This window comes from Camarhynchus parvulus, chromosome 12 (genome assembly GCF_901933205.1).
Source record: "Camarhynchus parvulus chromosome 12, STF_HiC, whole genome shotgun sequence".
Taxonomy (NCBI): domain Eukaryota; kingdom Metazoa; phylum Chordata; class Aves; order Passeriformes; family Thraupidae; genus Camarhynchus; species Camarhynchus parvulus.
In genome coordinates this window covers 19,723,433-19,738,780 of record NC_044582.1, presented here as the reverse complement: position 1 = coordinate 19,738,780, position 15,348 = coordinate 19,723,433, and the positions used below count along the sequence as shown (strand labels likewise).

At 53.0% G+C, this 15,348-nt stretch overlaps 1 protein-coding gene across 2 annotated transcripts in view; it reads left to right on the top strand.

The window, feature by feature from the left end:
* SRGAP3 (SLIT-ROBO Rho GTPase activating protein 3) overlaps positions 1-15,348 on the top strand; it is a 69,207-nt gene that overhangs the window by 35,948 nt on the left and 17,911 nt on the right. For both annotated transcript variants that reach the window (XM_030956449.1, XM_030956448.1), the window contains exons 4-7: positions 3,597-3,659; positions 8,033-8,218; positions 9,594-9,722; positions 15,054-15,275. In XM_030956449.1, coding sequence (XP_030812309.1) covers positions 3,597-3,659; positions 8,033-8,218; positions 9,594-9,722; positions 15,054-15,275 — 600 coding nt within the window. The remainder of the gene's footprint in view (positions 1-3,596; positions 3,660-8,032; positions 8,219-9,593; positions 9,723-15,053; positions 15,276-15,348) is intronic.

Here is a 15,348-nt window from a genome sequence, read left to right as displayed (position 1 = left end):
AATTAGAGTAACATTTTTTTCCAGAAATGTCACTTTTAATTCTTCCCATCTAGAGCTTATTAATGGCCTGTGACATGCTGTGGGGACATGAGGAGCCAGGAGGTTTTGTGTTTCCTGCACTCATTATGTAAATGTGAGCAGTCCCGGGGAAGGGTGGGGAGGGCTCCAGGGTACAGGGTGAGCATAACCAAGGAGCTCAGCACGTGGCAATCTGCCTGGAGAGATGTGGGTGCTGAGCTGCTGCTCCCTTGGCTTGCCTGGCTGAGCCTGGCACAGGTGGGGTCACTGTCACTGAACGAGCAGTTTGTCCCTCTCCACCCAGTGTCCTCCTGTCACTGAACCAGGCAGTTTGTCCCTCTGCACCCAGTGTCCTCCTGTCACTGAACCAGGCAGTTTGTCCCTCTGCACCCAGTGTCCTCCCTTCACTGAACCAGGCAGTTTGTCCCTCTGCACCCGGTGTCCTCCCATCACTGAACCAGGCAGTTTGTCCCTCTCCACCCAGTGTCCTCCCATCACTGAACCAGGCAGTTTGTCCCTCTCCACCCAGGTGTCCTGGCACACTCAAACCCAGGGTGAGGCACCCATTGCCAGGCAGGTGTTTGCTCCACTCTGACCTGCTGTGCAGAAGGAAGGAAGTATGATGCTTTTTCCAGGTATGGGACACAGGAAATTACATGTTTGAGACAGCATTGCTATGTCCAAAATAAGGGTGCTGGCTTTTTCCCCAGTGTGGGATTTAATTATGTGCTGCAACAGTGAATTTAATTACAGCCCATGCTGCTTTGTCCTGGATGGAGGTTGGATGAAGAAGCAGTATCTGGATGGGAGCTCTTGTGTTTGTCTTGGATGTCCATTGCCAGTCATCCATGCTGCTGCTGCCCCAGACTTTGTCAGCATGGCAGGAATTTAAATAAATTGCTAACTTGAAGCCATTGCTGTCTCAGTGAGCAGCTGTGGGTTTTAGGAGGAATGTGAGGCAGAAAGGAAGCACCTAAATCGTAGTTCGGGTTTTGTGGATGGTCCCAGGAACTGGAATGATGTTTTAGTGTTGTCTCCTGTCAGTACACAAATATAATTTCTCAGTTGGAGAAAGGGAAGGCAGCAGGCTTGGAGGCGAGGCAAGTCCTTCAGCTTGGAAGAGGCTGCAGCATCCTCACTCATCCTCGCTGCCCTCTTGGATGCTGGGAGCCTCCCAGTGATGCTGCAGACCCTTTGCAGCAGGGGCCAGGTGTTGGGTTAGTGTCTGTAAGCAGTTGGCTCTTTCACTGTGCTCCCCACCTGTGGTTGCCTGTGCAGGTGTAGCTCATGGAGCAACAACTGAGCCTGTTTGTGTTGCTCTATTTCAGAGTCTAAAATTGGGTTTGAAAATTGCAGCTCTGTGGCCTTGCCCCGCACAGTGCAGGACATCTGGGGCAGAGGCAGGAGCTGCAGCTCAGCTGGGCCCCAGCTGCTGCCACCAGCCGGTCCTGTCCTCCCCCAGGCCCTGGGGCAGCCTTGGCTTGGGGCCTGTGAGTGACCCTGGCGGCAGGGGTGGCTGGAGGGTGCCTGTGACTCCTGCAGGCTGTGGGCTCCAAGGCCCTGTCTGGAGACCTTGACTGCAATTACTCACATTAGAATCACAGGATGGTTTAGGCTGGAAAAGCTCTCTGAGGCCATGGAGTCCAACCCTTCCCTCAGCACTGCCAAGGCCACCACTAACCCATTCCCCAAGTGCCATGTCCACACAGCTTTAAAATTCCTCCAGAAATGAAGAAACTTCTTCCAAATATTCAACCTAAACCTCCCTGGCACAACTTGAGGCTGTTTTCTCTTGTTCTGTCCCTTGTTCCCCGTCCCCTGACCCCCACGTGGCTGCACCCTCCTGTCAGGGAGCTGTAGAGAGTGAGGAGTCCCCAGACATCTTTGGGCTGTTTTTTGGGGGATGCAGCTCTATCACAGCTCTATTGTGAATTAGCAAGCCCCAGTGAGATTTTTGGGAGCAGTGATGGCCACCAGTGTTGGTGGGCAGGGGACAGGGACTGGGCTCCAGTCCAGATGAAGGTTCCTGGTGGCCATGGGCCTTCACTGAGATCCAACCTTGTGGTCACTGGCATCATCCTGGCACCTCCCTGGTGCCCATGGGAGTGGGAGCAGTGTGCTCAGTCGGGTCTCTGAGGATGGGGCTGTCCCAGGTACCCTGGCACTAACTCAGGACACACTGTGGTTACTGCGTGGGACTGTCACCCTTTAGACTCCTTACTTCAGGCTTTGCTTTAAGTCTAACTTCTAATAATCTAGATTAAACCTTCAAAGTCTGTAGGTTGTCCCATTGACTGGGATTAGAGGACCTTTCCATGTTGAGGGCTTCTCTCATCACCCAGACTGGTGGAATGTTGTTTTCCCTGCCCATGTGCACAAAACTTCCTGGAGTTATTTGAGGAAATCTGGGAGAAACTGCTCAGAGTTGTTTTGGTTTGGTTTAGGGGTGGGAGGAGGGGGGTGTCTATACTTAGTTTAAACACATCTTCAAGCTATAATAAGTATTTCCTAGCCAAGAAGATTCCACGGAGAGATTTGTGGTGTAATTACAGGCAGGCAGGGAAGCAGTGTGAGCACATCCCAGCACCTCCAGCTGCTGGGTTGCAGCAGGAGCTGGTTTGGTCTGCAGCCAAGCTCCAGTGTTGGGCAGCTCCCCATGCTGTGGCCTCTCCATGAAGGGCTGTATCCATGCTCTAGGAGGCTGGCAACTACATCTGCCTCATCCTGCCTGGCAAGGAGAGGGAAAACACAGCCTGATAATGGCATTTCAGCAGACAGGAGGATGCCAGGAGTTCCTCACTGGCAGTGAGTGTCTCCTCAGCTGGCTGAACTTTGGCTGCTGCTGTTGTGAAACTGCAAACTTCATTATATAACTGTGGTGTAGCTATTTTGTAATGTCCTTTTTCAGAGATGCTTTGGTTCACTCAGGTCAGAATAGTGAAAATGAGCTACTGAGGAGGAGCTGGGGGGTGGGTCATGGCCAAGGGAATTGTAAACCTGGGATGCTGGTGCTGGGGAGCCCTGGTAGTCTTTGCTCTGAAATACCAGCGTTGGCTGGAATTGCAGGTCCAGCAGCAGATGTGTTTAATCACAGAGCAGCAGGGTTTTCAGATCAAGGCAGATTGATGGGTGATGCTGTGGGGCTGGAGAATGCCAATCTAGGGCACACAAATGGCTGTTGGATGATGTACACCCTGCTAGTCTCAAAATGACTCTGTGTCAGTCCCAAACTAGGGGACAGTGTTGTGTGTTATACCCAAATGGGGAGTTGGCTGAGGGCTGGGAATGAATTTTACCAGTGGAAGGGCAAAGCAGTATTGCCTGTAATTTTAGATTCATCTGTTTTGCAGGGTAAATAGGTTAAATGCTATGAAATTCCTCCTCATGGTCTCTAAAACCCAGTTTGGGTGATCCATGGGCAAACGTCAACCTCAAATGAACACGGAGCCGCTCTGAAACTGCATGAGACTTTGCTGTGCTGTGCATTCACGTTTATGATTCCTCTGAAATGTATTTTCATTTTAGATCTGCATGTTTTGAGCATAACAGTCTCACCTCTTCTTGTTTTTGTCTTGCAGAGCAAGGAGATTGGCCTCCAGATGCACGAGGAGCTCCTGAAAGTCACCAATGAGCTCTACACGGTGAGCACGGAGCCATGCCACTGTTCCCAGCCTGGGGAGCACAGGCATTTGTTAAAGCAGGTCTGGGGAGGCTCTGCCCTGGCTGTCCTGCAGCGTGGCCCATTCCTTCCCCTCCCGTCCTTTGGGAGATCTCTCCTCACTGAGGGGTGGCAGTGCTGGAGGCCAGGGGCTGGGTCCCAGTGCCCAGCTGCTTCCCTGGAGCCTGGAGGGGCTGTGTGGGTGTGATCCACTCAGATCCCTGTGCCTGCAGTGCCCTCACCTGCTGGGGCAGTCAGATCCCTGTGTCTGCAGTGCCCTCACCTGCTGGGGCTCGGGCTCCATGTCACCTTTTGGCCCTGCTCAGACCCTGGGTTGGTGATTTCCAGGCACCAGTGGCTCTGAGCTGGCCTTGTTGTCTGTTGGACACCTCCCTGCCCCTGTGAGCCCTGGGGGGATGGCTGAACACGACCTTCTGCTGGGGAATGCAGAAAACTTCTGGCTCATAGGGGAGCTTCTGCCCTGAGGAGCACTTTGGCTGCAGAGCTGTCTGTGCCTCCCAGTGAGATCATGTGCTGTTAGTCAGGACATGGCTCTTCAAGCAGGTTTTCATAGCAGAGTAGTAAAAGTCTTTGTGTTGCTTCTGCCTCTTGCCCTGTAGCAAGTGTTTTTTTTTAATATTTTATTTGTGGTTTAGGAGCAACAAAACCATATAAAGTCTGCCTTTTGTTGGAAAATTGAGATAATATATTTGCTTTCTTTGGTTTTATCAGTAACTGGTACATAAATAATGCTGCAGTAGGTTTATTCCTAAACAATCATTCTATTTCATCTTTTTGAAAAACAGGCCTAAACAACAGAGCATGAATGATTGTATTTCAAATTTCTGCCATAAATCTCCTCTTAACACGTTGGTTCCTGCACTGGCTGTTGAAGGATTTGATTGCTGTGAGACCTGCAGTGTGGGTGGACAGCAGATCAGATTAAAAAGCCTGCGTGAGATTTGGGAGTGCGTTGTTGATGGTTGAATGTCACAAGCTGTGTTAGGGGTGGTGACTAATTAGGATTAATTACAGCAGCAGCATGACAGATGCACAACAAGGAAAGGCCAGCAAGGGCTGTGCTGAGCTGCAGAGCTGTGGAGCAGCCTGCTCTGAGCCCAGCCACGGGACAGGGCCATCCCCGGGGACACTCTGCGCTGTGCTGAGGCCCCACTGCAAGCAGTGGCCAAGGAGGAGCACAGGGTGATTCTGCTCCTCCTCACAGGAGCTGAGACTTCTGCCATTCACTGCTTTGCTCCATGTGCTGAGCAGAACGGGCTTGAATGGTGAAACAAACTGGTTTGAATGGGAAACCGGGGCAGCTGGAGGAGCTCTGTGTTTGCCTTCAGCCTTGCTGCTGAGATGACAAACTGGTTGTGTCATCCAGGCGGGGGGAGCAGGGAAGGGACGTACTTCAAAAGCAGGAAGAGAAAGCCTGTGGGGCAGTCAGGGTCACCTCACACGTGCTTGGTGCCGCAGCTCCTGCTCAGAGTTCTGTTCCTGAGGCGGCAGGTGACAGGGGCCCAGCTGCCCCCGGCTCGGGGCTCTGGGGGTGCCTGGGGACGCTTTGGGGCCGAGCTGCTGTCGTGTGTTCCGTGCAGCACGCTGGGTGCCCACGAGCAGGCGGGGGCTGTGGCTGCTGACAAAGCCAGACACGGGGTAGGGGCCTGGCTCACAGGACACCAGGCTGCTGCTGTGTCAGAAATGTCACTTTGCTGTCACACAGAGAAGTTGATTTTCTTGCCTCTGGCCAGGCCTTTACCCACAGCTCATCTGTGCCCTGGCAAGGCTGCTTTTTAAGCCTCTCCGAGGGGAATTCTGTGCACTGGGTGGAAAGAACAATTTTTTACAGGCTTCTCAGGCATTCACTGTCTCAAACTTGAGCCAAAACAACCGCATTGATTTTAACTCAGCCTTGTTGCTGTTCTGATGCAAGTCACCCTGTGGAGTCTGTATGGAGAGAACCAAAGCCACACTGATTTTAATCAAAATGGAAGTGGATGACTTTCATTCTGAAGTGGAGATGCTTGTGAATGGTTTTGTGCAGAAATAGTTCAGCTGTGAGTTAAAACCAGCTTTGTTCCTTTGGTTCCTCCTTATGGATTCCAGAGAGAGGTACCAGCTGGAGCTGGTAGAGGCAGAAGGCTGAGGGGGCCTGAGCCTGTACCTGACACGGTCACCCCATTTCTGCTCTGGCTCGTCTGCTGGGTCAGAACCTTGGGGATGAGCTGTTGAGGAGAACAAAGCCCTTGTAGCTGGAGACTGCCAGCAGTGCCATTTATGGCCGGTATTTTGGCAACAGCCTTTATCCAGAACATGTAATTAATATGGAAAACACAACTCGTGTTGTTAAATAACTAATGAACATTGGAACATATTTTTCCTCCTTGGCTGCAGCTAATTAACTGATTTGCAGGAAGGATCCCCGGGACGCAGCTGTGGCAGTTTGTCTTTGTGTCACAGCACTGCAGGCCAGGGACAGCCTGAGCTGATTGCAGGCACTGAGATGGCACCAGGGAATTGCAGATCAGGGCTGATTGCTGCACTGCAGGCTGGCCCCGGCCAAAATTAAGGCAGATATAAACAGAAATATGCTCTGAGTTTCCAAGAGTGAGCTGTGTGGCAGGGCAGCTGGTGAGGAGCACAGTGAGTTGTTTAAGGTGTCTGTTTTGGTTGGGTAACTGTCCCATAACCTTTAGATTTCACAAAACCCCTGCAATTTGGAGCCCTGTTACTGGTTGGGCTTCTCTGTCATGTTGTGTCAGGGCCTCTGTGGTGCAGAAACCTTTCCTCTTACTGCCTGCAGCCCTGATATGCAGCACTTTGCTTTTCACTTCCCTCTGTGTGTTCACAAAAAGATGTAGGTGGTGAGGATGATGAGGGCTCAGTGAAACCCTCTGGTCTTCCTCTTTAAGAAAATCCCAGGAATCATCTGATCTGTGTATGTCCTGTGACATTCACTGCAGAAAAGGCAGTTTGAAATATGTGTCAGGAATCTGTGGGGCTTGGAAATGCTGCAGCTCAGGGCCAAGCAGGAGCCTTTGCTCACTGCCCCTTGTCTGTCCCTGCATTGGGGTGTCCCTGGCACTGGGATGTCGCTGCACACTGGGGTGTCCCTGGCACTGGGGTGTCCCTGGCACTGGGGTGTCCCTGCACTGGGGTGTCCCTGCAGCACCAGGTTTGTGCACTCTGAAAGGCGTTGGGAGCCTGCTCTGGCTGAGGGCTGTGCTTGTCAGGAGAGAGGGGCCCTGCAGCTCAGCCTGACCTGCTCCAAGTCAAACACTCCTGGGTCCTGCTGGCAGCTGAGGAAAGCTGTTTGCTTCATTAAGCCATGTGTAAAAATCCCCTGCCTTTGGGGGTTCCTGCTTGTTTTAACCCTTGGGCCTCAGGCAGCCCATCCCAGTGTGTCCCAGCGTGTCTCAGCCTGTCCCAGTGTGTCTCAGCCTGTCCCAGTGTGTCCCAGCATGTCCCAGTGTCCCAGGCTGTCCCAGTGGAGTGTCCCAGCCTGCAGTGCCAGCCCTGCTGAGGCTGGTTGCAGTGAGCAGTCAGGCACTGTGTGCTGTGTCAAGGCAATGTGAGATAAACCACCCACATCCCAAAGGGAGATGATAGAAAGGGACAGTGTGACTAAAGGCATAAAGAGAGAGGAGCAGATGTGTCCCTCTTGCCAGCTCCATTAAAATGATCCAGTGTGCCCTTTGGGCTCTTGTTTCTGAAAGGGAAGGTTGTGCTGGAAGTTTTGCCTGTAGAGTGTTCCAGGACCAGCATCATCCCTCCTGGATCTGGAATGTGAAGGAGAAGGTGCTGCTGCACCTATGCTGGCACTGCCTGTGCCTGCTGGTGGCAGCAAGGGGAGGATGAGGTGGTGACAGGAGACAAACCCCATTTCTGCCTGGGGATTGCAGCTCCTCCACTTCTGGGTGGTTCTGCTGTCTGGGTGCCACAGCAAGGGCTGTCTGATGGCTTAGCAAGTCCAAGTGTAGGAACAGAGGGGTTGGGTCAAAAGGGAGTTCAGAGTGACTGTGGCCTCCCTCACAGAGACCCTTATCCCATCTGCAGAGCTCAGAGGTTGTTCCTCATTTCCCTGCTGGCAGGCACACGGTGCTCTGACTGCGGGTGTGTGCTGGATCATGTCCCCCCAGTGGGACTGAGTGCCATCACAGCTCTGAGGCCAGCCTGGAGCCTCTAGAAGCAGGGCTGGGGCTGGGATTCATCTCTGAAGCTTCCCTCCCCACTCTGTTCCTTAATGCCACAGTGGCCCCACGGCCCCTGTGCCCTGCCCAGGGCTGCTGGCTTGTCCTGCTCCGGTGCTGCAGGTGGCCATGGGAGGGGGCTCAGGACCTCCTGTGTCTGCAGGTGATGAAGACCTACCACATGTACCACGCAGAGAGCATCAGCGCCGAGAGCAAGCTGAAGGAGGCAGAGAAGCAGGAGGAAAAGCAGTTCAACAAGTCAGGGGACATCAGTGTGAACCTGCTGCGACACGAGGACCGGCCGCAGCGGCGCAGCTCCGTCAAGAAGATTGAGAAGATGAAGGAGAAGGTGGGTGAGAGGGAAGGAAGAGGGAGCTGGGCTGGGGCTGGGGCTCCCTGCAGGCAGCAGGGGTTTGCTTCAGCCTTGTCCTTGTCTCTGAGGCCATTCCTGTATCCCTGGGAAGGGGCTAGGAAGGCTGGTGTCTCGTGTGCATGTTGTGCTGAAGGCAACCCAAGGAGGCCATCGCAGGTGTCATCCAGGACCAGCTTCTAGAGAAGGCTTGACTCAGAGGCAGGATGGCATGACAGGGACAGGCAGTGCAGCCTTGGATGGAGCGGTGGATGTGCACAGGAGCCACCTGGAGCCTCCAGGCTGTCTCTCTGGAGGGAGAGCTGAGACAGGCAGCTGGAGGGGCCCTGGGGGCAATGGCTGCTGGAGCACAGCACAGGGAGGGGTGCTGGGAGCTGCTTCTCCAGCAGCAGCTCAGGCCAGGCGTGCTGGGGGCCTGGCTGTGCCAGCTGGGAGCCCAGAGGCTGTGCTGAGGAGGGCAGTGCAGCAGGGTGGGATGCACCCTGGTCCGGACAGCAGACCCTGCTCCGGGAGGCTGGCGTTTGTCTGGGATGTGTTATTTAAAGATGGGCTTTTAAAAATGAGCAACATCCTTGGGGTTGCTCAGGCACTGACTCCTGGTAGCAAAAAACCAGCTGGATCTATGAAATAGCAGTGTTCTTCCTCTGTAGACTGTCTGGGAGTGAGAGTGCAGTATTTAGATAGATTTGTTAGGCAAAACCCTTTGTGCTGTTCTGGCCTTTGCAAATCCCTGTGACCTCAGGATCTCCACAAGTTTTTGTGTTAATTTTGGAGAAAAGGAGATCGTTTCCCCAGCCAAGGATACATTTACTCACTGGCTCACCCAGCCCTGGGACATTTCTAACAGTGAACTTCTCGGAAGGGTTAATCTTTTGATTCAGCCTTCAGAGCAGGGATCTGCCTGAGCAGATGTCTCAGATCTGGAGCACATCTGCTTTCCTACAGTTTTGAATTCTGGGTCCTGTTCTGAATTGTGCAGCTTGGGCCTCTGGGCCAGATTCCACTTTGATACAGCTGCACACATCTGGAGCAAGTCCAAACGTATGTCAGCATTTCTGGGGGGAAAATTTGGCCCTCTGGTTTTGACTGATGCCAAAATACCCATCAGCAGCTGTGCTCAGGGACTCCAAGTACCTCTGAGCAGGATGCACTCATCATGGCTGGCTGACAGTGCGGGGGGTGTTCAGATGGGATCTCCTCCACCCTGGCAAGGTCCCTGTTTTCATACCAGATACCAAGTTTCAGTAATTACCTCATCACACCCAGGCTGCAGGGTGCTGTGGGGGTCTGTGGCAGGGGAAACTGTGCCAATACCACCCTGTTTGTGCTCTGACACTGCATTCTGCTTTTTCAGAGACAAGCCAAGTATTCTGAGAACAAGCTGAAGTGTACAAAAGCCAGGAACGACTACCTGCTGAACCTGGCAGCCACCAACGCGGCCGTCAGCAAGTACTACATCCACGACGTGTCGGACCTCATCGATGTGAGTGCCTTCCCGGGCCCACCAGCCTGCTGGGCTCCTAACTGCACCCCTGTGCTGCTGAAGGGCTGCCTCTGGGGCCTTAGGGTATTCTTAACTGGGGCTCAAGGTGTCCTGTGAGTTGGGTTGCCTTGGGGTGAGCCAGGTGAGACTGAGGTTTCTTCTTGGCCCGTTGGTTAGTCTGGATTTGAGACAGAGAAATGGTCCCCAAGGTCAAACACAGCCTTGGTTTTGGTGCTGAACCAGAGGGGTTTTTTCTCTCTGCTACTCGGTGACTTTGGTGGGGATTCAGCGCACGTGGCAGTGCTGTCCTGGCTGGGGAAGGCGCCTTGGGGCTTTGTCCCGCAGGGAACAGCCTCAGGGCAGGAGCAGCTGGAGGCAGCTTCATGGCAATGGCAGGAGCTGAGCTCTGGTGACTCCTACAAACTGCTTTGAGATGATTCAGAGAAGGGATTTATCCAGAGAAGGGATTTCTGCTTCTTCCTTTATCGGGCATCCCACAGCGTGTAGATTTCACTGTGCAGTTTCTTCCTGCTGGAGTTGCCTCAATGAGTGCATAAATAGCTGAGCTTGGAGCACTGAGTTACCATCATTACCTAAATGTGCAATTTAAAAAGCTGCCTGAGTGTTTACCTCCTTTCCTAGCCCATTAGCATGTAGTTACACTTCTGAGAATTAAAGTAAGTCTGATGCAAATCCCCGATGACTTCAAGATTTTGGTATATGATAAAATACTCTTCATTATGTTTTGTTCTCTTTATTATTGAAGATGTGTTAAGAAACAAGTAAGTTGATCTTGGAGACATTTGAATGGCAGGGTATGAGAACACCTTGATTTATCTGCAGGCTTTCTGCTTTTGCAGTGCATGTTCTATCTTTCTTTTGTTAAATTATTTTTTAAGCAAGAATGACTTAGTTTTGTGGAAATTTTTGAACTTTGATTTTCTGGAGATTTGCTGAGTTCCATTTTAGCTCCGTCTGTTTATATTATTCTTCCCAACTTTTATTTCCTCACTGACACTTCCTCTGGAGTCAGCAGATGGCATTTCTCCCACATTCCAGAAATCCCTTCAGGGACTTCAGCTAAAGCATCTTTAACATGGAGCAATGAAATTTCCCCAATTATGAAGCCTGTTCACCAAAGAAACAAAATACTGGATGTGTGAGCTGAGCTTGCATGAGCCATGCTCTGATCCTGGCTGGGCACACTCTGATCCTGGCTGGGCACTCTCTGATCCCGGCTGGGCACACTCTGAGCCCGGCTGGGCACACTCTGAGCCCGGCTGGGCACACTCTGATCCGGCAGACCCGGCTGGGCACACTCTGATCCTGGCTGGGCACACTCTGAGCCCGGCTGGGCACACTCTGAGCCCGGCTGGGCACACTCTGATCCCGGCTGGGCACACTCTGAGCCCGGCTGGGCACATTCTGATCCTGGCTGGGCACACTCTGAGCCCGGCTGGGCACACTCTGAGCCCGGCTGGGCACACTCTGATCCCGGCTGGGCACACTCTGAGCCCGGCTGGGCACATTCTGAGGCTGGCACACTGACCGGGCACACCTGACGGCTGAGAGCCCGGCTGGGCACACTCTGAGCCCGGCTGGGCACACTCTGAGCCCGGCTGGGCACTCTGAGCCCGGCTGGGCACACTCTGATCCTGGCTGGGCACACTCTGAGCCCGGCTGGGCACACTCTGAGCCCGGCTGGGCACACTCTGATCCCGGCTGGCACTCTCTGACGGCGGCACACTGACGGGCACTCTGACCCGCTGGGCACACTGAGCGGGAACCCGGCTGGGCACACTCTGAGCCCGGCTGGGCACACTCTGATCCTGGCTGGGCACACTCTGAGCCCGGCTGGGCACCCTCTGAGCCCGGCTGGGCACACTCTGAGCCCAGGGCAGCTCTGAGCCTGGGATGCACTGGGCTGGCTCTCTGGGACATGGGAGAGGCGACAGGGCTTGCACACCCTCCATCTCCAGTACAAATTGCCACGTGCAGCTGCTGATTTCACACAAATCTGAACCGTCAGGATGCTGCAGAGCCAATTTACCGGCGTTTCCCCCAAATCCCAGCTGCCTCAGTGTCATCTCTGGGCACAGCCTTGCCATCACTTGCTCCCTGGGTGTCCCTGCAGAGCAGTGGCTGGTGACAAAGCCGTGCTCCACTCCTGCTCTGGTGAGGCAGAGGCCCCAGCTGCTCCGGGAGGGAGGGACGCCTCCCAGGGCTGCGGCTTAATGAGAACTGTGAAGCCCATCAGAGGAGCCGTGAAGGGGCGCAGAGCCGTCTGCCCCCCTGTCTCCAGTGACCTTGTTGTTTTGTCCTAGAAAGGAAGGGAAGAATATAGAGATAGATCAAATTAGCCGTGGACTGTCAGTGCACCACGGGGCCTCCTCCTCGGATGGCACGTGTGTCTGTTTAAGCGCCTGGGCTTGTCTCATTACTGTCATTAACTGTGTCACCAAGTTAATCTTTTCGGCCACGTATGTGAAGAGGAGATAAAGCTCCTTATCCGTCCCTCTGGAGTTCTCTGGGAAATGGCTGCAAGATAGTTTGAAGTGGTCACATGAAAGGTGTCACTAGATTCAGCAGAGAAAATGGAACAGGCAGTTTGCATACAAACTGATCTGCCAAAACGTGTGCAGCCTCCTCTGAGTCCTTCTGGAACAGTAGCCCACTTCCCTATGGATTAGTGATTGTTGTATCTGAGACAAGCCAGGAAAGGAGGGAAACTCTGAGGAAATTCAGCATTACATGGAATTGTGGAATTGCTTGGTCCCTGGAAAAATTAGCTGAGTCAAGTTAGGGAACAGAAACAGCAGCTGAAATAGTTATGCCAAATATCCTCAGTTGGCTTTACTGACCTGGTTGAACAGGACTTGGAGCAACCTGGGCTAGTGTCGCTGTTCATGGCAGGGTGGTTGAAACTGGATCATCTTTAGGTCTCTCCCAACATAAACCATTCTGGGATTCTGTGATTTACTTGCCGCACAGTACAGCTCTGGATTTTGCAGCAATGTCAAGAGAGTAGAGGCCAGAAATTAAAATAAACATATAATTATTATATATTATGCATATAATTAAAAATAATGCAGAATATTTTTTTAAAAACAGATAAAGAAAAAAATGCAGAGAAGAGGGAACAGAGCAGAGCAAATGAGTTGGGCTCTTTGTTTGCAGGCAGTGCTGGTCGTGGGGAGGCAGGGGCATTACTGCTCTGCCTGGGATGTTTAGGGGTGGCTTGCAGAGCACGCAGGTGCTACTCAGGTGTTACTCCACTTGCTCAGGTCTGAGGCGTGGGGCTGGCTGAGCTCTGTCATGTGCAGGCTCAGCCTCCCAGATAACAGAGGGACTGAGTGCATTTCCTTCTCCCAGAGCCCAGGAGTGCCCCCGTGCAGCTCTGGGGTGGGCAGGGGCAGGCACACAGGTATTTGGCTGCTCCCATGGTGTTTTGGCCAAATGTGCTTGCTTGAGCTGCAGGAGCCGGTTTGTTTCTCAGGCTGAACGCTGGGATATTTCCAGCCCTTGCAGGGTGTTACCAGCCGTGATGAATTAATGCTTGGGGAGCTCTGAGCTTGGCAGATGAAAGGCGCTGCGGAAGGGCTGGGATTATTATTTGTGGTTCTAATTTATTTGCCATCAAAGGGATGAGAGGGGTGAGAAAATGCCATTTGTTCTGGGGCTGGGAGCATTGGTTTGAAGTCTTTTTTCTTCCTTTTTCGTCTCCCCTCCCCATTGTGTGTTCCTCTGGGAATTGCGTGGAAATCCCTGCTCTGTCTTTTCTTCCCTGGGCACCCGTGTGTGAAGCAACCGTGCTGATCACCAGGGGCTTCAAGGGCTGCAGTGTGCGGGAGGTGCCGCCCTGCTTTTCAGGAGCAGCTGATTTCTGGGCACTGCAAATCACTGCCGGCTTCAGTGCGAGCCCAGCAGCAAAAAAGGGGAAACATTTCACATGGAATTTTGTCCTAAAAGCAGCTGGCAATGCCCTGAGCCCCTCTGCTTGAGTTCTGTGCCGTTCAGTGCTTTGCCTTGTAGTGGCTCGGGTTTGTGTGCTTTGGGAATTCCCATCCGTGATCAGTGGCACATATTTCCTCCTGGGACTGTTTTCTGTAGCAAAGTAGCTGTGATTTCAGGGGGTGGGAGGTGCTGGGGAGCGCACAGTCCGTTCCCAGGGCACAGGGCTGGGTCAGCTGGTCAGGGCAGCAGTGCTGGTCCTCCCCCAGTGCTGGCACAGGGGTCCTGGCCCTGGTCCCTGCCCCGTCTGTGTGCAGCCCCTCGGCTGCATTGTTCCAGCTCTGGGGTTTCTGTACAACCTGCAGTGGTCGTATGGGTGTTCATGCTGAAACTGTCTCGTGGGAGAGACTTGCAGCACAGAATGAGGGTTTGCCCCGAGCAGCAAATGGAAATTCACCCCTTATCTTTTTAGTGTTGCTTGTTGATTTTTTTAAGGCAGGTCTGTGCCAGTCATAACTGCCCATACTCTCCATTAATGTGATTAGAGGCTAAACAGAAGCAGGATAAATGGAGAGCTGTGACAATTTGATAGTTTTTGCAAAACTGCTCATTATTGTACATGAGTTTTCACAGGTTTTAAAGGCTAGGAGGGACAGTGGGGCTGGAAATTGATGCTGTGTAGCTTTGCTGCTGCTGGTTTTAGCAGAGGCTGAAGCCAGCACAACCCTGCCATGATGTGATCTGAGCCGAGCAGTGTCACCTCACATTGGCACCAAGCATGAGATGGCTTCTTGGGTCAGAGCTGCTTGTGGCACCAGCTGAGTTCTTGGGCTTCACTTCGAGTTTATCAATATGAATTTCAGGAAGTATTTCTTCATGGAAGGGGTGGTCAGACACTGGAATGGGCTGCCCAGAGAAGTGGTGGAGTTTCCATCCCAGGAGGTATTCAAGGACTAGCTGGACATGGCATTCAGTGCTCGGGGCTGGGTGACAAGGTGGGGATTGGTCACAGGTTGGACTGGCTCAGCTCTGATGGAGCTTTCAGGGCAGCAAATCCCTGTGCTGGTATGACACTTGACATGCCAAATTCAGTTATAGTGGGGACAATGTTTAAAACCAGTTTTTTGTCTAAAGCACAATATTTTGGCAGCAATTAACTCACAAGTTTTATCATATTCCCTAAGACAGACATGAGAGTGATCAGCAGCATGAGGAGCTGCTCCGTGGTGGGAGGCAGGCACGGCTGTCCAGGGACAGAGCAGGATGTGCCCACACCATAGGGCATGGTGTCCGCTGCCATGTTCAGCTCCATCTGTGTTTGAGAGCCTTGCAAAATGCTTTGGGAGTTTGTGTGACCAGAGCCTCCTTTGTGTTTCCCAGTGCTGTGATCTGGGGTTCCACGCCAGCCTCGCTCGCACCTTCAGGACGTACCTGTCTGCAGAGTACAACCTGGAGACGTCGCGGCACGAGGGCCTGGACGTCATCGAGAACGCCGTGGACAACCTGGACGCGCGGAGCGACAAGCACACCATCATGGACATGTGCAACCAGGTCTTCTGCCCGCCGCTCAAGTTCGAGTTCCAGCCACACATGGGGGATGAGGTAACGTGCTCACCTGCGGGGCTGCGCAGGGGCCTGGCTCTCCTCTAAACCATCACTGCGGAATTGTTCCGGA